This window comes from Geotrypetes seraphini, chromosome 8, assembly GCF_902459505.1.
Source record: "Geotrypetes seraphini chromosome 8, aGeoSer1.1, whole genome shotgun sequence".
Taxonomy (NCBI): Eukaryota; Metazoa; Chordata; class Amphibia; order Gymnophiona; family Dermophiidae; genus Geotrypetes; species Geotrypetes seraphini.
In genome coordinates, this window is record NC_047091.1 from 73739508 (window position 1) to 73763861 (window position 24354).

The 24354-nt window shown below is 46.0% G+C and overlaps 1 protein-coding gene across 6 annotated transcripts in view; it reads right to left on the reverse strand.

The window, feature by feature from the left end:
• Positions 1-12176: 12176 nt before the first annotated feature.
• Positions 12177-24354, reverse strand: part of MAP4K2 (mitogen-activated protein kinase kinase kinase kinase 2) — a 166674-nt gene continuing 154496 nt past the window's right edge. For 3 of the 6 annotated variants that reach the window (XM_033957394.1, XM_033957391.1, XM_033957393.1), the window contains one exon: positions 12181-14540. In XM_033957394.1, the coding sequence (XP_033813285.1) occupies positions 14453-14540 (88 nt within the window). In that variant the 3' untranslated portion in view covers positions 12181-14452. Of the gene's footprint in view, positions 14541-24354 lie in introns of all 6 variants that reach the window. The other 3 variants (XM_033957390.1, XM_033957389.1, XM_033957392.1) reach the window with 3 other exon arrangements.

A 24354-nucleotide genomic window follows, 5' to 3' on the forward strand; every position in this document is an offset into this window, starting at 1 on the left:
GTGGGGAGGGGCTAGGGAGAGACGCAGACAGAAAGAATGACAGATAGCGTCCAAGGAGAGAGAGACAAAGAAAATAAAACAGACAGACAGACAGACATCTACTCTAGCACCTGTTAATGTAACGGGCTTAAACACTAGTCAAGTATACCAATTCAGTTGAATGGTGATTACGGAAACCCGTCTGATTAGGATGGAGAACATTTGTTTGTTCTATGAAATCAGAGAGTTGATTAAAGACAATTTTTTCTGTAAGTTTAGCCAAAAATGGAATATTAGAAATAGGCCGGTAGTTAGAAATCTCTGCTGCACTTATTTTATTGTCTTTAACAGTGGGAAAGATGATTGCTTCTTTCCATTGTTTAGGAACAGTACTTGTAGTGAGACTAGCTTCAATTAATTTGCGTATTTGGGGTCCAAATATTGAAAAATAACACTTAAGAATAAGAAGGGGAATGGCTTCAACGGAGGAACCCTTACAGACCAGAGGGCCACTGCGTGAGCGGACTGCTGGGCATGATGGACCACTGGTCTGACTCAGTAGTGGCAATTCTTATGTTCTTATATTGATGGTTTGCTGTATCTCTAATAATGAGGGAATCCTGAACCTAGAACATTTTGAACTCCATGTATTTGAAGATGAGGAATTTGAGGGAGATAAATTGTCAAATTTTGCTTGGTCTGACGACTGAATGGTTGATCTAATTTTTAAGGTTTTCTCTATAAAAAAAATCAGCCAAAGATTGGGCTAGTGGTAGCTGAGAAACATTGGGTTCATCGTGACGTTTTGAAGTCAGAGAACGTACAATCTTAAAAAGTGTTGCTGAGTTTTTTGCCTTTGATATTTTTTGGGAATAATAATTGGATTTTGCCTCAATTATTTTAGTTTTATAGAAAGTTGTATGTTCCTTGAAAAGATTGAGGTTGTTTAAAGATTTGTCATGCCTCCATCACCTTTCCAAAGATCACAATTGTTTTTTAATTAGTTTGAGTTCAGAAGAGAACCATGGATTAATTTGTTTACGTTGGGATATGTAGTGAGATTACAATGGAGCATGCTCATCTAATAATTTCAAGCTGATATTGTCTCTTCCATATTAATAGGTTGATAGATATCAAAATTAAAGTCAAAGGAAGCTGCAATAGAAGAGGAGTCTAACTTAGAATAATCTCGAAATGTAATTAACTTTGGAACTTGTTGTTGTTTGGTTTTTGGTGACCAAGAATAGGAGAATGTAAGTAGAAAATGATCTGACCAGGGGACCTGGTAAAGTCCTTTCAAAGAGAACTGAAAATAAAATGATAAGTGGACCAATATCATATCTAGAGTATGACCTGCTTGATGGGTTGGGTTAGATATGAGAGGTAAAATGTCGAGGTCTTTAAAAAGAATTAAGAAATCTTGAGTAAAATGGCATTTAGTATTTTTGAAGTGTAAGTTAAAATCTCCTAATATGAGTGGATTATTTGTAGAAGTGCAAAAGTCGTAGATCAAAGATTGCAATGATGCACAAGAAATTTGTGAAGTAGGGGGCAGAAGATAAGCATAATGGGATGGAGGGAGAGTTGGCAATTTAAAAAAAGAGATTTTGTAAAACAAACTGGCCAAAATGGCCATCCCTTCTGGAGAAAGTATCCAGAGAGTAATGAGAGGTGAATGTATGAACCGAGGACCAGTGGCAGCCTTGCAGATTTCCTCAATAGGAATTGATCTGAGGAAAGCTACAGATGCCGCCATTGCTCTAACTCTGTGGCCCGTGACTCAACCCTGCAGAGGGAGACCAGCCTGAGCATAGCAGAAAGCGATTCAAGCAGCCATCCAATGAAGTAACAAGATCAGCTTCGTGGGGGGGGGAGGGGGGAATGCAGCAGACAGACAGGCAGGCAGGGAGGGATCCCTGTTTTGAGACACTGCTCTAAAGCTATGATTAAGCTTTATCCCCTGGCTCCTGCTTTTCAGCAGGTTGGTATTTTTTAGCAACCTAAGGTAGATTCCATCATGGCACAGGTGACCCAATGAACAGTCCACCCTAGTAAAGGGGAAGTAGTGCTAAAGGACTTCCAGGATCGCAGAGCGGATGTTATATTAAAAAAGCTTTTTGTAGTGGCTTCTTCAGGTATCAAGGCGGTAGCTGCTGCCTCATTTGCGGTGCATGCCTGTCACAATAGATTGTGCAATGTGCCCCCCTCTGCGGACATGGATACCTGTCCCCAGCTGGTGATGAACGGTGTGGATTATGATCTCATTCAAGTTCTTAGTATGGTCTCAGCTTATGCAGTTCTGTGTGCTGTACTCTTGGATCTGTCATTGAGCTGGGGATGCTACCTCCAAGGCCACCTTAAGCAGACTTTCTTTCAAGGGTCAGCTTCTTTTTGGCAAAGGTCTTGATTAGAGAATGACATGGGGAAAACTTTGTCTCCGCCCTATCCCCGCAAACCATCTGATCCCAGTTTTATAGTTTTACTAGTCTTATAGCCCGTTACATTAACGGGTGCTAGAATATATGTGTGTGTGTCTCTCTATTTCTTTCTCTCTCTCTCTCCTTAGCCGCTTTCTTTCTTTCTTTTTCCTTGGCTGTCCATCACCACCCCTTGCCTGCTCCCCCTGTCCATTCTCCCTTCCTTTTACCTCCCCTGTGTCCACCACCACCCCTTCACAGCTCTCCTTATGCAGCAGCAGCAGCCCTTCTCCCTTTGTTTTACCTCCCCATATCCAGCAGCACCTTCCTTCTCCCCCTGTCCAACATTAGGCCTCCGTTCCTTTTTCAAGTTTCAAGTTTATTAGGATTTTATATACCGCCTATCAAGATTATCTAAGCGGTTTTTACAATCAGGTACTCAAGCATTTTCCCTCTCTGTCCCGGTGGGCTCACAATCTATCTAACGTACCTGGGGCTATGGAGGATTAAGTGACTTGCCCAGGGTCACAAGGAGCAGCGCGGGGTTTGAACCCACAACCCACACAGGGTTTTTCTTCACCCCCCCTGTCCATCAGCACCTCTTTCCTTCTCCCCCTGTCCAGCAGTAGGCGTCCCTTCCTTTTTCTCCCCCCTCCTCCTTCTTATCCCTATGATACACTTACCTTGCTCTGCCTCTGATCAGAGGCTCCCGACAGCCGCCAAGTTGAACCCATTGGAAAAGTTCCCTCTGCGGCATCCCGCACCCCTCCTGACGTGACTCCCGCTGTCTTTCTTTCTGTCTGTCTCTGTTCCTGGCCCCCTTTGTCTGTTTGTCTTTCTGTATATCTCCCTGCCACTGTGTCTTTCTTCTTTTCTTTCTGTGTCCCTTCCTCCCTCTGTCTGTCTGTCCGAAGCAGCATTCCATCCCCCTCCATTTCCCTCCCCCACCAGTTCCCTGTGCACCTGCCCCTGTGTCTTTCTTCTTGTAGCGTTTCCTCTACCCCCTTTCCCTTCCCACAGTCGCAACTACAAACGCGGGCCCGAGTCCTTTGCCGCCCCCCCCTTCCCTTCCCTTACCGTGGGCCCAACTGGCGATTTAAGCAGCGTGTCAGCACTCTTCACACGCTGCTTCGGGTCCTTCTACTGCCCTGATTTACTCTGGTACGTCCGGAGCAAATCAGGGCAGTAGAAGGGCCCGAAGCAGCGTGTGAAGACTGCTGACACGCTGCTTAAATCGCCAGTCGGGCCCGCGGTAAGGGAAGAGGGGGGCGGCAAATGACTCGAGTCCCGGGCAGCGGAAAGTTCTCCTCGGTGGGGGCGCTGAGTGGCCGCGAACTCTCTCCTCCCAGACCCCCCCCCCCCCGGAGGAACGGAGATCGGCGGCTACAGCTGCTGGCTTCGGCGTCTTCTATCCACTGCGGCCAACCCTAGCGGAAACAGGAAGTAGTCAGAGAGGGCGGGCCGCAGTGGACAGAAGACAGCAAAGCCAGCGTTAGCGCAGTGTAGTGCTTTTCTCTTTATTTTTAAAAGCGGGTGAACCGGCGAGGAGGAGGAGGAGGTGGTGGTTTTGGCAGTGAGTGAGGGCGGGAGAGTCGCCGGCTGTGCTGTGCTTTCCCAATCTGTCCGCCATATACGCACTCTGGCCACGGACCTACGGATCAGGGATGACAGATCACGCAGGTCTGAGTGCGCATGCGTGGCTAGCTTTTTATTATATAGGATACTGAACTTATTAAAGTATAAAAAGTTCTGGCTGCTGAAAAAGATGTTCAGCTGATAGGGCTTTGTTTATAAATGTTTATCAACACAACTAATATACTACTTTATCTTAAAGAAAAAAAATAAATAAATAAATAGAAATTTTTTTTCTACCTTTGTTGTCTGGTTTCTGCTTTCCTCATATTCTCCTCATTCATTTCCTTCCATCCACTGTTGCCTTCTCTGTCTCTTCCATATGCTGTTACTGTGCCTCTGCCTTCCATCTCTCCCTCCACCCCCACCCCTAATTGGTCTGGCACCCATCTTCTTCCCTCCGCTCCCCCATAGTCTGAAATCTCTCTCTTCCCTATTTCCATTCAGCATCTGTTCCTCTTCACCCCACCTTCCCTCCATCTCTCCCTTCCCCAGTTAAACTAAACTAAACTAAACCTTAAGTTTGTATACCGCATCATCTCCACAGAAGTAGAGCTCGACACGGTTTACAGGAATTACAAAAGAAAGGAACTCCAATGGGAAGAAGAAGAGCTTGGTAAAAAGGGGAGAGAGAAGGGATTAAGTGTAGAGGAGAGGGAGGGAGTGGTTACATTTTAGAGAAAAGCCAAGTTTTCAAATGTTTTCTGAAGCGTTGGAGGGAGGTCGCACTCCGGAGAGGGGCAGATAAGCTGTTCCACAGCTCGGTGATCTTGAAGAGGAGGGATGTTCCAAGTTTTCCTGTATGGGATATGCCTTTTAAAGAGGGGAATGATAGTATGAATTTTTGAGAGGATCTGGTGGAGTTAGGATTCGCGGAGAGCCAGGATAGTGGAAACAGGGGAGGAAGGATGCCGTGTAGAGACTTGAAGGTTAGGCAGGCGCATTTGTAGTGGACCCTGAGGAGAACTGGGAGCCAGTGAAGCTTAGATAGAAGCGGGGAGACGTGGTCGAATTTGCTTTTTGCGAAAATTAATTTAGCCGCGGTATTCTGAATCCGCTGGAGTCTGAGAAGACTTTTCTTTGTTAGGCTTAGGTAGATGGAGTTGCAGTAATCCAGTCTAGATAGAATAATGGATTGAACGAGGACAGCAAAGTGTTGTTGGTGGAAGCAGAATCTGACTTTCCTTAGCATGTGAAGGTTGAAAAAGCATATTTTTACTAAGGAATTGAGGTGATCGTTGAAGGACAGTGTAGAGTCAATGATGATTCCCAGAACTTTGCTTGAGTGCTCAAGCGGCAGTTTGGTGCCTGAGGATAGTGGGATGAGGGTGGGCAGCTGATCTAATCTAATTTTGGGCCTAGCCAAAGAAGTTTTGTTTTGGTCTCATTAAGTTTCATTTGAACGGTGAGAGCCCAGGATTGGAGGTTCATTATACAAGAAGAGATGTTATCAGAGAGATTGGCGAGGTTGGAGTCGGTCTCGAGGAGGACAAGAATGTCGTCGGCGTAGGAGTAGAGTGTCTCAAAGGGGGAAAGTTTGAGGAGTTTCAGGGAGGACATATAAACGTTGAAAAGAATCGGGGATAGAGGTGAACCCTGAGGAACTCCGCAAATCGGTTTCCAAGGGGAGGATGAGGTACCGTTCATGTTAACAAAGTAGGAGCGAGAACGTAGGAATTTTGAGAACCAATCTAAGACTGTGGAGTTTATGCCAATTTCAGAAAGTTGGAGGATTAGTATGTCATGATGGACAATGTCGAAGGCTGCAGAAAGATCAAATTGAAGAAGGACAGCGAACTTGTTGCAAGAGTGAAGATGTTGGACTTTTGAAATTAAAGAGGCCAAAAGGGATTCAGTGCTAAAGTTGGGTCTGAAGCCATGTTGGTAGGGTAGTAGAATGGAGAATCTCTCAAGATAGGATGAGAGTTGGGTGGCTATGATGGACTCCAGCGTCTTGGTCAGGAGAGGAATGTTAGCTATTGGGCGATAGCTGGACGGTGTGGAGGGGTTTAGATCAGCTTTTTTCAAAAGAGGGGATAAGGCAATGTCTCCCATTTCTGCAGAAAATAGGCCTGAGAGTAAAGCGGAATTTATAAGTTTGGTGAGAGATGAGATGGCTTATGTGGGAATATTTTCGTATAAGTAGGAGGGGAAAGGATCCAAGGTGCAGTTGCAGGATTTTAACTTGAGGCAGAGTTTGGAGACCTGGGAATCGGAGACGAGATCGAAGGTGGTCCAGGATCTATCGGCTGGGATATAGTTGGCATCGGTTAGATTGGGGTTGTAGGCGGCGAGCACCAGGGAGTTGTAAGAGGGTGTTGGAGGGAAGGAGCATCGTAAGGTGGTGACTTTCTCATTGAAGAATTTTGCTAGTTCATCGGCAGATGGAGAGGAGAGGGGTGTGGCGGAATCGTGTTTGGAGGATATGGAATGCCAAATGTTGAACAGTGTATTACTTTGGTTGTTGGATCTGGAGATTTTGTTGCCGTAGTAGTTCTTCCTTGATTTTTTAAATTCAGTATTGTAGAACTTGATATTCGCTCTCCAGGACTGTCTGTCGGTGGGGGATTTAGATTTTTTCCATTTTCTTTCCAGTATTCGACATTTTTGTTTCAGATGTCTGTGGTATAGAAGGTACCAGGGGGCCTTGCGCGAGTAGGAGACGGTTTTAGTGGATAGTGGAGTAAGGGAGCGGTAGGTGGTTTCAGAGAGGGTGATCCAATTGAGCCAGTTGGATTCAGGGCTTGGAGGATTGGGAGTGATGGAAAATAGGTTGAGGAATTTGTTCAAGAACAGGTCGCTCGCAATTTTTTTTCGGAAGGTAATGGGATTGGGGGTGCATGGTGGTGGTTCGAGGTATGACATGAAAATGGGGAGGCAGAAAGCTCCTAGGAAATGGTCGGACCAAGGGACAGGTTCCCAGCGAGTGTCGACAACCGAGGTTTTGTAATCGGTGAGGTCGAGGGAGGTGATAAGGTCTAACGTATGCCCCTTTTCATGGGTTGGGAAGAGAGCCTGGGGGGGGGGGAGCCTAAAGAGGTGAGGAAGTTATTGAGATCAATAACATCCTTGTTGGTGGTGTCCTTTATGTGAAGGTTAATATCTCCAATGATTAGTAGTCTTTGAAATTTGAGGAATGCGTTAGTGATGGTCTCAAGGACGAGATCAGAGGATTTATTCCAGGGGGAGGGAGGACGCTGAAGTTCCCTTCAGTGTCTGTTCCTCCCCACTCCACCTTCCCTCCCTCCTCTCTCTTCCCCAGTTCCTTTCAGCATCTGTTCCTCCTCACCCCAGTTTCCCTCCCTCCCTTCCCCATTTCCTTTCAGTGTCTTTTCCTCTCCACCCCACCTTCCCTCCCCCGGTTCCTTTAAGAGTCTGTTCCTCCCCACCCCACCTTCATCAGTTCCCTTCAGTGTCTGTTCCTCTCTACTCCACCTTACCTCCCTCTCTTCCTTCCCCAGTTCCTTTCAGCGTGTTCCTCCCTACCTCACCTTCCCCAGTTCCCTTCAGCGTCTGTTCCTCTCCACCCCACCTTTCCTTCCTTTCTCTTACCATCGTGGCAGGTGATTTCTAAATTTCCTTTCTACGAGCAGCTAGAGCATTGAAGTCGCATGTGGCTGCAGGAAAGGTCATCTCTGACGCAACTTCCGGTTTCCCCTATGTTACTATAGCCCCACACGACTTCAACACTCCGGCTGCTTGTAGAAAGGAAATTTAGAAATCGCCCGCCACAAAGGTAAGGAAAAGGGAGATGCTCAGACGGGGTGGCAGCGGTCGTTAGTAAGGAGGGAGGGAGCGCAATCAGTGACCGCACGCATTCCATCCTTTAACTGTGGAGACAAAGCCATTCACTGCTCCATGGGGCTGTGAATGGCCTTGTCCCTGTAGCTGCAGTGAACACTTTCCCCCCACCGTTTCGGCGGTGTCATTCTCTAGTCTTGATGACCTCATGGCCAGTGTTGCTGATCGCCACCCTAAGTCCCTCCCTGTGAATAAGTCTCGCCGGACTTCAGGAGGGGTCCGTAGTAATTTTCATCCCTCCCATTGATTTCATCAGAGAACTCATCCTCCTAGAGATATTCCCAGGGATACTGTCCTCATTACAACAATTCCAAATGTCCTCAGGCATCCGGATCCCGGGCAGCTACTGCTCCTAAAAAACCCCTATGACGTCAGAAGTCAAGCTGGGCTTCCTCGTATCGGGGGCCGACTTTCTCAGTTTTACCAGGAGTGGACTTGCATATCCTTGGATCAATGGGTGCTGGACATCATTTGAGAGAGGCACAAGATAGATTTCTTTTGCCTGCCACCGGATTTGTTTCTAGACTCGCCAACAGGTTGGCCTGAGAAAGAATCAGAGGTCTGTGCTACCCTGCAGCATCTCTTGGACATAGAACCCATTCCAAAACACGAATCAGTCTTCGTGGACTGGAGGCCCATTCTGGATTTAAAGTTGGTCAATTGCTTCCTGTGGGTTTCTCATTTTCAAATGGAAACCGTGTGCACAGTCATTGCTGCTGTCTCTCCTGGGGAGTTTCTAGCATACTTTGATCTCACGAAGGCTTACCTCTATGTTAAAATATACAGGTTTCTGTGTCTCCATGTTCTCCAACAGCATTTCCAGTTTGCGGCCCCGCATTTTCACCAAGGTGATGGTAGTTGTAGTGGCTTTTCTCCGCAAGCAGGGTGTCCAGGTCCATCCTTACTTGGACAACTGGTTGATCCAAGCTCAGTCTTGACATAAGTGTGAAAGTGCGATGGAGATGGTGGTATCTCTGCTATAGGGATTGGGTTGAAATGTCACCTTCAAGAAGAGCCAGATGATGTCATCACAGACCTTGGAGTATCTGGGCCGTCTCTTCGACACCTGGCAGGGTCATGTGTTTCTTCCCAAGCCAAGCAGAAACTTCAGCAGCAGATCAGAGCTCTCCTGGACCTTGGCAACCTCCTTGGAGGCAGTCCCCTGGGTCAGCGTGCGCATGCATCCTCTATAGGAGCCTCTCCTCTCTCGGTGGTCTCTGCAACATCATCTTCAGATGCTGCTGCCCTGGATAGAACCTGTTCACAGCAGTCTGCGCTAGTGGCTTCAGGAGGAGGCTCTCTGCCAGGGCAAGCTTCTTCAGATCTCAGAGTGGATACCTCTTATGACGGATGCCAGCTTTTTGAGTTGGGGTGCTCACTGTGGGTACTGCTCCATCCAGGGGCAGTGGACTCATTAGAAGCATTGGTCAATCAGTCTGGAACTTCAGGCAATTTGTTTGGTGTTACTTGCTCTCCAGCCCATTCTGGAAGGACAAACGGTGTGAGTGTTCTCAAACAATGCCACAAGAAGTGCTCCCTTGGGGCAGGAAGCTCGCATGCTGTTTCGCTGGGCAGAGTTACATATTCTGTCTCTCTCGACAGCGCACTTGGCCAGTGTCGACAGTGTACAGGCAGACTCTCTCAGTCAACAAGTCCTGGACTCGAGAGAATGGTCCCTCTCGTGGAAAGCATTCCGTCTGATTGTACAGTGCTGGGGTCAGCCCCAGATGGACTTGATGGCTTCAGCAGAGAACTCGAAGGTCAGGTGCTTCTTCAGTTGAAGAAGAGCACGGAAGCTTAGGGCTGGATGCCTTGGTTCAGCCCTGGCCAGTTCAAAGCTCCTTTATGTGTTCCCTCTGTGGCTTCTGGTTGGTTGAGTCATCCACCGGATAGTGACGCATCCCAGCCTCGTGATGCTAGTTGCTCCAGACTAGCCTCGTTGCCCATGGTATGTGGATCTCATTCGTCTTCAGCAGGACAGGAAGCTCAAACTCCCTCTTCATCGCATCCTCTCAGTCAGGGTCTGGTACACATGGAGAACCCACAGCACTTTGGTCTTACGGCATGGCTCTTGAGTGCTCTTTCGTGATGGGGCGTGGTTATTCAGATGTGGTCATCTCGATGCTTTTGAAGTCCAAGAAACCCTCAACTATGGCTTCTTATGCCAAAGCCTGGAAGGCTTTCTGACAACGGTGTGCTTAGGACCAGGTGGAGCCTGAGTGGGCTCCCATTTCGGTGGCCCTGGCCTTTCTTCAGGCAGGTTTAACTAAGGGTTTAGTGGTGGCCTCTCAAAGTTTAGATAGCTGGATTTTCGTGCTTCATGGCATGCAGGTGTTTTAGTGCACTTACTGCTCATCTAGATGTTACCTGGGGGCACTTTGTTTACGGTCTCCCTTGCATCATCCTTTCCCTTCGTGGAATCTTAACATCGTTCTACAGGGTCTTGTGGAAGGCCCATTTGAGCAATTACAGGATGCTACTCTTTTGAATCTGATGATCAAGACAGTCTTTCTGGTCACCATTGTCTTGGCACGACATATTTTGGAGCTTCACGCTCTTTCGTGCAGGGAACCCCTTTTATCCTAATCACAGACGCAGCAATTGTTCTCCATACTTTACCTTCATTTTTACCGAAGTTGGTTTCCGCCTTCCGTGTCAATCAGGAGGTTCATTTGCTTGTATTTCATTCCACAGGCTCTGAGCAAAAGGATCAGATCTTGCGCAAGCTGGATGTCAAGAGTCTTGCTCCACTATTTGGAGAGGACTAATGATTTTTCGCTGCCTGATCATCTCTTTGTTCTCACTGCTCCGCCTTGATGTGGTTGGCTGGCATCTAAGACTTTGATTACTCAATGGATTCATATGGCCATTTCCATTTCTTATATCACCTACAGCAAGCCAGTTTCCCTTAAGGCCCACTCAACTAGAAGTGTTGCTGATTCATGGGCGGAGTCTCAAGCGATTCATCCAGATGAAATTTGCAGGGCAGCTACTTGGGCCTCTCTTTATACCTTTACCCAGTTTTACTGGGTGGATATGGTGGCTCGCTCTGATGCCGCTTTTGGGACCACGGTGTTGCAGGCAGGCTCTTCTGTCCCTCCCTAGACAATGCCATTGCTTTGGTATGTCACTTAGCGTATTGGATATGGGACATAACAAAATGGAAAATTAGTTTTTTTATCGTCCCTCCAGACCGACACAGCACTGATGGGTTATAACGCACCTCTACCAGCAGGTGGAAACTGAGACACAAACTTTTGGCTGTAGTATTATTTATTTATTCATTCAATTTTCTATACCGTTCTCCCAGGAGAGCTCAGAACGGTTTACATGAGTTTATTCAGGTACTCAAGCTTTTTTCCCTGTCTGTCCCAGTGGGCTCACAATCTATCTAATGTACCAGGGGCAATGGGGGGATTAAGTGGTTTGCCCAGGGTCATAAGGAGCAGCATGGGTTTGAACCCACAACCCCAGGGTAGTGAGGCTGTAGCTTTAATGACTGCGCTACACCCCCTGTGCAGTCCCAAGTACAGTCTGTTCTCAGTCTCCAGCAGATGGGAGGTGGTAAGCATGCACAGTCTTTACCTGGTTTAGTGTAGGGCTGTTGAATTTTGTTTGTGGTGCCGGATTGAGTTTGGGGGACCCTTTCAGGGGTCCGACTGACTTCAGGGGAACCACACTCAACTGGTCGAGTCCCTTGCCCCATTTCTTCCACCTCCCCAAATTTTTTCTTTAGAGGTACCTCAGCTGTATAAGTCTTTACACCAAATACAAGCAAGGCATATAGCTTTGAAAGCCAGTGGGGTCTGTTCAAATGTATATTAAAGTTGTATTTAAAAAAAAAAAAAGGTCCTGAGGCAGTGCCGGTATGAAGGGAAGCCTTCAATTAAGGTTAATTGAATTTTTATTGTTAACCGGCACTTTTCTTTTTCTCTGTAGTGATTTTCGCAATGAGCACTTTTAAGACGAAAAAGTGCTCCAGGGCTGTAGTTGATGAAAGATTTCTAAGAAATGAGTCAGGGAGGTTGCGGAGTAAGTCAAACATACCAAGAAGTCATCAGTGAACACCACCAGTTTGAATATTTCAGTGCCCTTGGATAGCTGAAATGTTATGAATGTCTCTGATGAGAAGGTAAAAATGATTTAAACAAGTTCTTGGAGAAATTGTCCATAGTCTGCTATTGAGACAGACCTGGGGGGGAAGCCACTGCTTGCCCTGAGATCGGTAGCATGGAGCATTGTTACTATTTGTGTTTCTTCCAGGTACTTGTGGCCTGGATTGGCCACCGCTGGAAACAGGATATCGGCTAGATGGACCATTGGCCTGATCCATTATGGCTATTCTTATTAATTCATTTATTTAGTATCACCCAACTAGGTCTGAAACTAAGGAGTCAGAAACCTCTAGAGCTGAATTTTATATATATATTTTACCTTTATTTAATGAAGATTTATATTCCATCAGTAAAAGAGACTTTGTTGTCAGAGGGTTGTAATTCAAGAAACAGACTATATAAACATATTTCATTTAAATACCAAAGATTCACAGTTTTCTTTCCATTTGGACACATCTTTACATTAGAAACAAAAACTAACAATCCTATGACAACATGAACACTAGTAGCCTCTTTGCTGTTTAATCTCAGTAAGCAAAAATATTTTTAGCCCAAGTGCTAGCCCCATGAGTAGTGGAGAGGGAGAGTTAACCCAGACCTTCCCAGAATTGTACCAGGCATGCTTTAAGGATAGCCACAGTGAATGTATCCAAGAGATAAATGTTCATGTGTTAGAAAAACCTGACGGGGGGGATCATAAAGTCAGACTTAAGAAGCATGGTTCATTAGTAGTCAGTTGGCCCTGTGTTATCCATCCCATATGCTGTGTAGGCAGCTCTTACCTTTCATCCATTCAATTAACCCTTTTAGTTATCTGTCTCACAATCTCTACAATAATTTATGCAACCCAGCCTACTATTGGTTAGTTAATTCCTACCAGCCACCCATGCAATAAGTCAAAACAATCACATATTCCATTAACCTTACCACTCAACTATCCAGTTACTCAATAACTTTCCAGGAGCATCCAGCTATAGTTTTGGAGGGCCACAAGTTATATCTATAAATTTTCACTAGCTATTTGCATATATTAGAAATAGTAAATACAAATATCTCTTGCATATTCATTAGGGATATCTTGAAAATCTGACTAGTTTGTAACACTTCAGAATTGCAGTTTGACACTCCTAATTCATTACCAAATCAACTGATTGATCAATTCCTCAACCACTGATAGTCATTGCAGCAACCTGGTCACCTAACTGTATTAGTCAAATCAAAACTGACTACCAACTATCAACTCAATCTGTCAGCAGCTCGAATCACTGATCCAACCAGCCACTTTTCAAATGATGGGAAGCTCTAGAACTATAAGACCCTGATATGAGGCTACAAGGAGGTAGAATCAATAGCAACCTCAGGAAACAATTCTTCACAGAAAAGAGTAGCAGAAGCTTGGAATGTCCTTCCAGAGGAGGTGGTGGATGCAAAACCAGTTCAGGAATTAAAAAAGGAGTAGAATAAACACATTAAATCTCTAAAGGGTAAGTGGATGAAAACTAAGAATGGAAAACTTAAAACTCAAAACAAATGTGAAATGACTGTTGTGCTTATCCTAAGAAACCATGGGGAATGTAACCACGCACAGTGCAGGTACTGCCTTGGCAACCCTCCTGGACAGATTCGATGAACTATATCAGTCTTTATCTGCATCATCCACTATATTATTACATTGATATTGCTGCTAAGGAGATGAATAGCAGTACATAACCACATGTACAAACCCATGCACTGAAACCCAAGCTCAGTGTTACTCTCTGTGTTCTCAAACAAATTTACCTGCCCTAATACATGCACACTCACTCCTTCCATAAGTGACACATTTTGTTCATGAAAATAAAGGCACACATTTAAACCCATAGCTGTTAACTTACCCAGTTTCAATAGGGATTTCTTAGGCCAGTCCTGATTTCCAGTGCCCCTACCTGAAGCAGCACTGATTTCAATGGGTAGTATCAAGAATTACAAATTCTATAATGCTTTGGAACATAAGTTCAAAACCAAGACTGGCCCAAAATGCCCGTAAGTTGAACTGGGTAACATGCTGGCTATGGTTAAGTCACCTGGCAGAAGTTATGGTCTGCAAGTAACTGGTAAAGATGGTGAGAAACTACTATGCTGTGCAAGTGGCAGAGGTGCTAAACAGCCATGAAAGAGTAAAGAATGTAAATATATTGACTGGGCTCCCTGGGCATAATTAGCTCAGCTGTCCCAGCCTCATATGAAGGTTGTAGCAGTGGTGGGAGAAGGCATTGCAGAATCATTTCCATAACAAAACAAGTCTCAGGCACATATCAAGGCTAGGGCTGAGTCTTCGAGATCAGCAGCCCCCCTGGTTTAACCAGTTAGGTAGTGAAGGATTTTCCTCATCGCCAGTGCAAATATAGCTTCTCAGTTTCGCAATAGGAGACGCCCACCATGAGGAACAGTGCCATTCCTCCCAATGCAGTTCTAGGGAGAGTGGAGAACTGCCTAAGGATGGATTCTTCTGCTAAAAGCATTCTTTGCTTAGTAGCTGCTCTCATGGCCTGTGAGAATGTACAGGTTGCTGTGAGCCTCGGGATTCTCTGTTGGCCTGCTCTCCAGAATGATATCTCTGCATGAGTACAAGAGGTAAAAGGATGGCATTAGGTTTGGACTCAGTATGAAGCGTGCAAATAGCACAGTTACTTACCGTAACAGGTGTTATCCAGGGACAGCATGCAGATATTCTCATGTATGGGTGACATCACCAATGGAGCCCCGGTACGGACCACTTTAAAAGTGCATCGCCACTTTATGACTTTAGAAAGTTTGCGAAAGCCCGAATCGCACATGCGCTAGTGCTTTCCCGCCTGATGTAGGGCACGTAGTCCCTCAGTTAAGATAAGCCAGCTAAGAAGCCAACCCGGGGAGGTGGGTGGGTTGTGAGAATATCTGCCTGCTGTCCCTGGATAACACCTGTTACGAAAAGTAACTGTGCTTTATCCCAGGACAAGCAGGCAGCATATTCTTACGCATGGGTGACCTCCAAGCTAACAGAAATGGGATGGTGGGAGAGTTGGCCTTTAGGAAAATAAATTTTGTAACACAGTGCCCATCCCGTCTGGAGAAAGACTCCAAACAGTAGTGAGAAGTGAAGGTATGAACTAAGGACCAGATGTCAGCTTTACAGATTTCCTCAGTGGGAGTAGATCTGAGGAAAGCAACAGAAGCTGCCATAGCTCTAATTTTGTAGGCTGTGACACAACTCTCCAGTGCCAGTCCAGTCTGAGCATAACAACGAGATGCAGGCCGCCAGCCAGATGGAAATCGTTCTCTTGGAAACAGGATGCCCCAACGTGTTTGGATTGAACGAGATGAACAGCTGGGAAGATGTTTGGTGAGGCTTTGTCCAGTCAATGTAATAGACCAAAGCCCGTTTACAGTCCAAAGTATGTAGCGTGGTTTCTCCAGCATGAGAATGAGGCTTAGGAAAAAACACTGGCAGAACAATCGATTGAGATGAAATTTAGTGACAACTTTTGGAAGAAACTTCGGATGTGTTCGCAGAACCACCTTGTCATGATGAAAAACTATGAAGGGTGGATCTGCTACTAAGGCTTGTAACTCACTGACCCTCCTGGCAGAGGTGAGAGTAATAAGAAAGTCCACTTTCCAGGTGAGAAACTTGAGATGAGTTGGGCCATTGATTCAAATGGTGGTTTCATTAAAACTGGAAAGAACCACATTAAGGTCCCAGATGACAGGTGGAGATTTGAGAGGTGATTTGACATAGAAAAGTCCATTCATGAATCTGGAGACCAAAGGATGAGAGGTAAAAGGTTTGCCCTCTATTGGTACGTGATAAGCAGTAATAGCACTGACATGGACTCTAATGGGTGTAGACTTAAGTCTAGAGTCCGACAGAGAAAGTACATAATCCAACAACAACTCCACTGCAAAGGAAGTTGGATCATGATGATGAAGAAGACACCAGGAAGAAAACCTAGTCCACTTTTGTTGGTAACATTGTTGAGTGGCTGGTTTCCTGGAGGCATCAATAATGTGACGTATAGGCTGAGAAAGACTGTCAGGTGTAAAGATTGCAGGTTGGGATGTAGAAGTGATTCCTGATTCTGAATAAACAGAGTAGGACTGTTGTCTGGGCCACCGTGGAACAATGAGAATCATGGTGGCTGCTTCTCTGTTGAGCTTGAACAGAGTTCTCAGAGGAATTGGAGGAAATGCATATAGAAACAGACCCGTCCAACCCAGGAGAAAGGCATCTGTTTCCATACGGAGAGAAGAGTAAAGCCTGGAGCAAAACTGGGGCAACTAGTGATTGTGAGGGGCCACAAACAAGTCTACTTGTGGTGTGCCCCATTGAGCAAAGATGGACTGGAGAGTTGCAGAGTTGAGAGTCCATTCATGAGGCTGAAGAATTCTGCTGAAGTTGTCTACTAGGGAATTCTCCCCTTGAATATAGACAGCCTTTAAGAACAGGTGGCGAGCCATTGCCCAAGTCCAGATTTTTTGGGCTTCCTGACATAACAGGAGAGAGCCCGTGTCTCCTTGCTTGTTTATGTAGTACATCGCTACTTGATTGTCTGTGCGAAGGAAGAGGACTTGAGGGCAGAGTAGATGATGAAAAGCCTTAAGGGCATAAAACATCGCTCTGAGTTCCAGGAGATTGATGTGAAATTTCTGTTCCCTTGCAGTCCAAACACCTTGAGTCTGAAGATTGTCCATATGAGCTCCCCAGGCATAAGGGGATGTGTCTGTTGTGATGACCTTGTGATGAGGGGGTAAATGGAAAAGGAGACCTCTGGATAGATTGGAGGACGTCATCCACAATCAAAGTGTCTACAGAAGAGATGATGTCACAGATATATATTGTGAGAGATGATCTGTCGTTTGAGACCACTGAGAAGCAAGGATCCACTGAGTGCGAAGATATAGCCTTGCCAGTGGTGTCACATGGACAGTGGAAGCCATGTGGCCCAGGAGAACCATCATGTGTCTGGCAGAGATGGATTGACGAGGATGCAGTTGCTGACACAGACGTACGAGAGCTTGAAGGCGATCTGGAGGAAGAAAGGCTCTCATGAGGGTGGTGTCTAGGATGGCCCCAATAAACTGCAGACGTTGAGTCAGAATAAGATGTGATTTGGGAAAGTTGCCTTCGAATCCTAGAATTTGAAGAAAAGAAATGGTCTGAGACGACACAGTCATGATCAACCAGTCATCCAGATAAGGAAAGACTTGAAGGCTGTCTGCGGCCACTACAATCAGGCACTTTGAGAAGACTCTGGGAGAAGATGCCAGGCCGAAGGGAAGAACCTTGTACTGGTATGACATTGATTGATTTGAAACTGGAGGTACTTTCTGGAAGCCAGATGAATTGGAATATGTGTGTAGGCTTCTTTGAGGTCCAGAGAACATAGCTAGTCGTTCTGATTGAGGAGAGGATAAAGCAGGGCGAGAGATAACTTCCTGAATTTCTCCCTGCCTAGAAATTTGTTGAGAACTCTGAGATCCAGAATGGGTCTCAGTCCTCCAGTCTTCTTGGGTACTAAGAAGTAATGGGAGTAGAATCTCTGCTTCTGCTGACTGAGAGGAACTTCCTCAATGGCATTCAGCAGGAGAAGGGATTGAACCTCCTGCAAAAGAAGAGAGGACTATGCAGGGTCAAAGCAGACTCTCTTGAAGGATGGACTGGTGGTAGGGTGTGGAAATTGAGAGTGTAACCCTGACGAATGGTTGAGGACCCAGAGGTCTGATGTAAAATTGAAGATGGCCTCCGATGGGCTGAGGCATAGTCTATAGAATGGTGACGTTGGCTATGTTCTGAAGAAACATGTCAAAAAGGCTAAGGAGTCTTCTGAGGAACAGCCTGTTGTTTTTGCTGCTGGTGACACAGTTGTTGCTGTCTTTGTCTCCTTGGTTGAGGTGGAACAGGAGCTGTGGACTTTGGAGCTGTGGACTTTGCAGCAAACCTTCTCTGATAGGAAGATTGTGGTCTGAAAGGACGAAAAGGAGGAGGTTTCTTTTCACCAGAATGTCCCACCGGGTTTCATGTGTAGACAATTTCTGGGTAGTGTTATCAGTGGAAGCACCAAAAAGCTCGTCCCCCAGACAAGGAGCATTGGTTAACCTGTCCTGATGACTGATGTCCAGCTCAGAGACTCGAAGCCAGGCTAGACGTCTCATGGTAACTAACATTGCTGCAGCCCAGGAAGTGAGTTCAAAAGTGTCACAAATGGAACGAACCATATACTTATGAAGCCGTAGCAGGTCAGTCATGAAAAGTTGAAAAGCAGGAAGCTTACATTCTGAGAGGTATTTTTGGAACTTGGCAACTTGCTTGACCAGATGTTTCATGTAGAGAAATGAAAAGTGTAATTACCAGACCGGATAGCTAACATAGCATTTTGGAATAGCCTCTTGCCAAACCGGTTCATGGTCTTGCCCTCTCTGCCAGGAGGGACAGAGGTGTACACACTAGCCCCCGAGGATTTCTTCAAGGTACATTCTACCAGGAGAGACTCATGAGGAAGTTGGGCTTTATCAAATCCTGGAATAGGGACTACCCTATATAAAGAGTCCAATTTATGAGGAGCCACTGGAATGGTATGTGGCGTTTCCAAATTTTTATAAAAGGTCTCCCGTAGCATATCATGAACAGGGAGCCTGAAGAGTTCCTTAGGTGGCTGATCATAATCTAAGCATCTAGAAACTCCTTAGACCATTTAGAATCAGCTTGAAGAGAATAGACATGGTCTCAGACATTTTTCACAAAAATTCGGAAAAGAAGATTTCTCAGTTAAAAGAGGAACCTCTCGAGAAGGTTGGTGAATAGAATCCCCCTCTGAAGAACCGTCATGGTCAGATAGAACAGGTTCTTGATCTGAATCTTCCAAAAGGTCTGAATCTCGCGCTGTCAAAAGTCAGTGTCGAGTAACCGGTACCGAGGTTTCAAAGTGATTCAACTTCTGCAATACTTTTCCAGACCTCACTGGCATCAAGTCAGGTGATGTCTGAATTGAAATAGATTGGTGCTGGTGACTTGTAGGTGTTTATTCCTTGACAAGAAGTGGCGGCACCGATGGAGACTCCACGGCCGACGCAACCGGTGTCAAAGGCTCAGACCGGACTGTCACCGGTAGAGTCGATGTTGACATGGAAAAAACTTGAGTCGGTAGCAGCATTTGCAGCTGGTCCCGTAACTCTTATAAGCACATAAGCATGGCCTCTGCCGAGTCAGACCATAGGTCCATCATGCCCAGCAGTCCGCTCCCGCGGCGGCCCCCCAGGTCAATGACCTGTAGTGATCTATTACTCAAGAGCATTTTGTCTTGTATAGTAACCCTCTAATTGTACCCCTGGATTCCCTTACCCCTCAGGAATTCGTCCAATCCCTTTTTGAAACCCAAAACCGTACTCTGCTCAACCACCCCCTCTGGAAGCGCATTCCAGGTGTCCACCACCCTCTGGGTAAAGAAGAACTTCCTAGCATTTGTTCTAAAACTATCTCCCTTCAATTTTTTTGAGTGTCCTCTAGTTCTTGTTGCCCCCGCCAGTCTGAAAAATCTGTCTCTCTCTACCTTCACTATACCCTTCATGATCTTATAAGTTTCTATCATATCCCCTCTAAGTCTCCTCTTTTCTAGGGAAAAGAGCCCCAACTTCTCCAGCCTCTCAGCATGCGAGAGGTTTTCCATGCCCTTTATCATTTTTGTCGCTCTTCTCTGGACCCTCTCGAGTATCGCCATATCTTTCTTTAGGTACGGCGACCAGTACTGGACGCAGTACTCCAGATGCGGTCGCACCATTGCCCTGTACAGCGGGAGGATAACTTCCTTGGTTCTGGTAGTGATACCTTTTTTGATAATGCCCAACATTCTGTTCGCCTTTTTTGAGGCCGCTGCGCATTGTGCTGCCGGTTTCATTGTTTTATCCACCAAAACCCCCAAGTCCTTTTCTAGGTTGCCTTTTCCCAATGTCATCCCCCCCATCATGTAGTTGTACATCAGGTTCCCTTTTCCTATGTGCATAACTTTACATTTCTCCACATTAAAACTCATCTGCCATTTATCTGCCCACTCACTCAGTTTGTCCAGATCCCTTTGGAGTTTTTTACATTCCTCTACAGATCTAACCTTACCGGAGAGTTTTGTGTCATCCGCAAATTTTATAACTTCACACTTTGTCCCTGTTTCCAAGTCATTAATAAATATATTGAATAGCAGCGGTCCCAGCACTGACCCTTGTGGGACGCCACTTGTGACCCCTTTCCAGTCAGAATAGTGTCCCTTTACTCCTACCCTCTGTTTCCTGTTTGCCAACCAGTTTTTGATCCATCTGTGTATGTCCCCTTCCACCCCGTGGTTCCACAGTTTCCTTAGAAGGCGCTCATGAGGTACCTTGTCGAAGGCTTTCTGGAAGTCTAGGTATACTATATCTATGGGGTCACCTTTGTCCAAATGTCCGCTTATCCCCTCGAAGAAGTGCAGTAGGTTTGTTTGGCAGGATCTTCCAGTACAGAAACCATGCTGGCTTGTTCTCATCAGCTTATTTTTTTCTATGTGCTCACTGATACTGTTCTTGATCAATGATTCGGCCATCTTCCCCGGAACTGAGGTCAAGCTGACCGGTCTATAATTCCCCGGGTCGCCTCTGGTTCCTTTCTTGAAGATAGGTGTAACATTTGCTATCCTCCAGTCTTCCGGTATTACCCCTGTTTTCAGGGATAGGTTACAAATCTGTTGCAGTAACTCCGCTATTTCGTTTCTAAGTTCTCTTAGTATTCTTGGGTGAATTCCGTCCGGGCCTGGCGATTTGTCAGTTTTTAGCCTATCTATCTGTTTGAGTACGTCTTCGAGGCTTACCTCCATGCACGATAATTTTTCCTCTTGGTCCCCCTTGAAGAATTTTTCCGGTTCCGGAACATTGGATGTGTTCTCTTTTGTGAAGACCGACGAGAAGAACGTGTTTAGTCTGTCCGCCACTTCCTTTTCCTCCTTTACCACTCCTTTCCTATCCCCCTCATCCAGGGGTCCCACTTCCTCCCTCGCCGGCTGTTTCCCTTTCACATATCGAAAGAAAGGTTTAAAGTTCCGTGCCTCCTTTGCAAGTTTCTCTTCATATTCTCTCTTTGCTGTTCTGACTACGCGGTGGCATTCTTTTTGATGCTTCCTGTGCTTTTTCCAATTTTCCTCAGTTTTATCCTTTTTCCATGTCCTGAAGGATTTTTTCTTATCTCCTACCACCTTCTTAACTTCTCTTGTTAACCATGCTGGGTCCTTTGCTTGATTCTTTCTGCCCCCTTTTCTAAATCTGGGTATATATCGGCTTTGCGCCTCGTTCACTGTGTCCTTAAAAAGGGTCCAGGCTTGGTCCACCGTCAGTGCCTTTCTGGTGCTGTTCTTGAGTTTTCTCTTTACCATGTGTCTCATGGCATCATAGTTCCTTTCTTGAAGTTGAACGTTGTTACAGTGGTTCTCTTCCCCTTTGGCATACTTAGTTCTACTTTGAATTGGATCGTGTTGTGGTCACTGTTCCCTAAAGGTCCCGCTACTTCCACTTCTTGGGCAGGTCCTCTCAGCCCATTAAGGATTAAATCCAGAATAGCTGCCCCTCTCGTTGGTTCTTTGACGAGCTGTTCCAAGTAACAGTCCCCTACAGCCTCTAGGAACTCCAATTCCTTTGAACAATTGGAAACTCCATGGCTCCAGTCTATCCCTGGGTAGTTGAAATCTCCCATAACTCTTCTCTAAGCAACTCCTGAATCTGTTGCTTCAGAGTAAGCACCGGTACCGCTGGTTTCTTTGCCGGTACCGTTGGTGAGGCTCTACGCTCCGGCGATGAGGCCGATGTCAAGGCACTCACCAAAATCGGAGCAGAGCATTTTTTGGGTTTCCTCAAGGTCGGCAGGACTTGGCTCACTGCTGTTTTGACCTGAGGCCCAGAGGGGGTAGGGGAAGGCTTTTTAGCTGACTTACCCACTGAAATGTTCGCCACCGAAGATGGATCTATCAATGTCGAATGGTGCGGTGTCGATTTGGCCGGTGCCGCCATCGCCAGCAGCGATGTCGATCGCCCTCCATTGCGACACCTAAAAGGAGACTTTGCTGGATTAGGCAGTTTTTAAGAGTCCTCTTCTGCAGCGATGAACAGCATGAACAGGTTTCAGGATGGTGCTCGGGGCCTAAACACTGGAGACACCAGGGATGTGGGTCGGTCACAGAGATAGGGCGAGCACAACGTCCACACTTTTTGAAACCCGTCTGTAGGCAGGACATTGAAGGAAAAATGGCCACAGCTAAATTAAAGTCGGAGGCCAAGGTGGACAAATAGGCCCTGCCCATATGTGACTGAGGGACTGTGCACCCTACGTCAGGCGGGAAGGCACTCGCGCATGTGCGGTTTGGGCTATCGCAAACTTTCTAAAGTCTTACAAGTGGCGATGCACTTTTAAAGTGGTCCGTACCGGGGCTCCATCGATGACGTCACCCATACGTGAGAATATGCTGCCTGCTTGTCTTCAATACCCTCCCCACCAATAAATCTTCAGGTACAGACCAGTGAAGTAGCCAAGTTAGCCATCCAGGCATCCAAAATGTACACACAAAGGTTCCTCCCTACTGTATAGGTTGATCCAGTTCTGGTTTTAAATACTTCTCCCCCAATCATTGCATCTCTGATTCTTCTTATTCTCCCCCCTAAAGTTGATGTACTGAAGTAAAACCTGAATGGACTCAGTCATCACCTGGAGTTTGTGTTAACAACCTTGTTACAACCAGAACATGCTGCCAAATCGATTTAGCCTTGTGAAACATTACATTGATGGCTATTTCCTAGGGGTGATAATTCAGTCAGTCTGGCCTGCTGCCAGCACAATTTCAGAACCAGCACACAGTTGGCAGGCTGCAGTATTACCAATGTGGAGAGGACCCATAGCTCTTGCTTCCTTCAGTCATCCATCTACACAAAAATATAAACAAGAAGGAGAGCAGACACAGCATGGCCAGTCACCAGGTAAGTGGAAGGGTGAATGATGGGTTGTGGTGAGCTGCAAGAGGGGCCTGAATGCTGGCAGTAGGATGCAAGAAGATGGTTTGACAAGGAGGGGAGAGTGCTGAGGAGAGGTGATGAGTTGGTAATGATTTTGGGGGTGAGTAGTCACAAAGAGAGGGTGAAATCGGCAGGTGAGGGGAGACATGACGATGTTGAGCAAACATAACAAGTGAGGAGGTGAATGCTATGGAAAGAGTCGATGAAAAGGTTGAAAACTAAGCATGTATAATTAGTCACAATGATGGTGTGTATGCTGGGGGAGTGAAGAGGAAGAGTGAATGATGAGCACTTGTGATGAGTCACGATGAAAGGTTAATGATGGAGGCCAGGGATAGGAGAGAAGAACAAGCAGGATGGGAAGAGGGCGAGACTAAAAGAAAGCATGCATATAGTGAATTTTCCCCCTAAAGCAGTGTATCGCAAACTGTGTGCTGCAAGATGATGGCAAAGAGAAGTGCTGGCGTCTATAGGACGTGCCTCTCACCGTGAGAGGCATGTCCTATAAGCCAACGCTGGCATCTCTCCTCTTTGCCGGTGCCTCTCCTCCTCTAGCACCCCCCTCACCGGCAGTAATTGGAGGCTCAAGCCAACAGCTGGAGGGCGTCTGCGCATGCACGGATGCCCTCTAGCCATGGGCTTGAGCCTCCAATTCATAAAAAAATGTGGAATTGTCCTAATCAGACTGATGATCACAAACTATTGTAAAAATGTCCTTTTACTCATCCAATGTTTAAATGACTTTATTCATTCATCATTTCAATTACTGTGGTGTCTCCGCCAGCAGCAATTGAGTCACAGCACCGTAGCAATGTCATGAGAGCCTATGCATTTATTCAAGACACTATCTGTTGTAACTTAGCAGATTCTCAACACTCCTGAAGCAGGCATGTTTAGCCGAAACATGTACATGTCGTGTCATTGAGTTATTGGATAAATGAATAAAGTCATTTGAACACTGGATGAGTAAAAGGACATTTTTACAATAGTTTGTGGTCATCAGTCTGATTAGGACAATTCCACTCTTTTTTTATGTATTTGAGTTTGTGGATTTGTTTCCCCTGTTTTATTTCTTGAGCCTCCAATTACATCATTGCGTCAATATCCGCTCTCCAGCCGCAGCCCCATGTTTAGTATGTGCAGCTTCTAAATGTTTACGGCACACTGCCCTAAAACATTAATCAGGGTAGGGTAAAGTTTGGTTCTTATCCATTGCTGCAACCCACTCACCATGTGTTATGCCTATGGCCAGGGGGTAACTGAAACTCAGCATACTACGTGATATGTCTCCTCAAGTCTGCTTATCTGCTATCCTGACCTCAGTGACCTGGGTGTTGCCAAAACAAAGGACAGTAAAACCAGGTTGACCAGGTGTC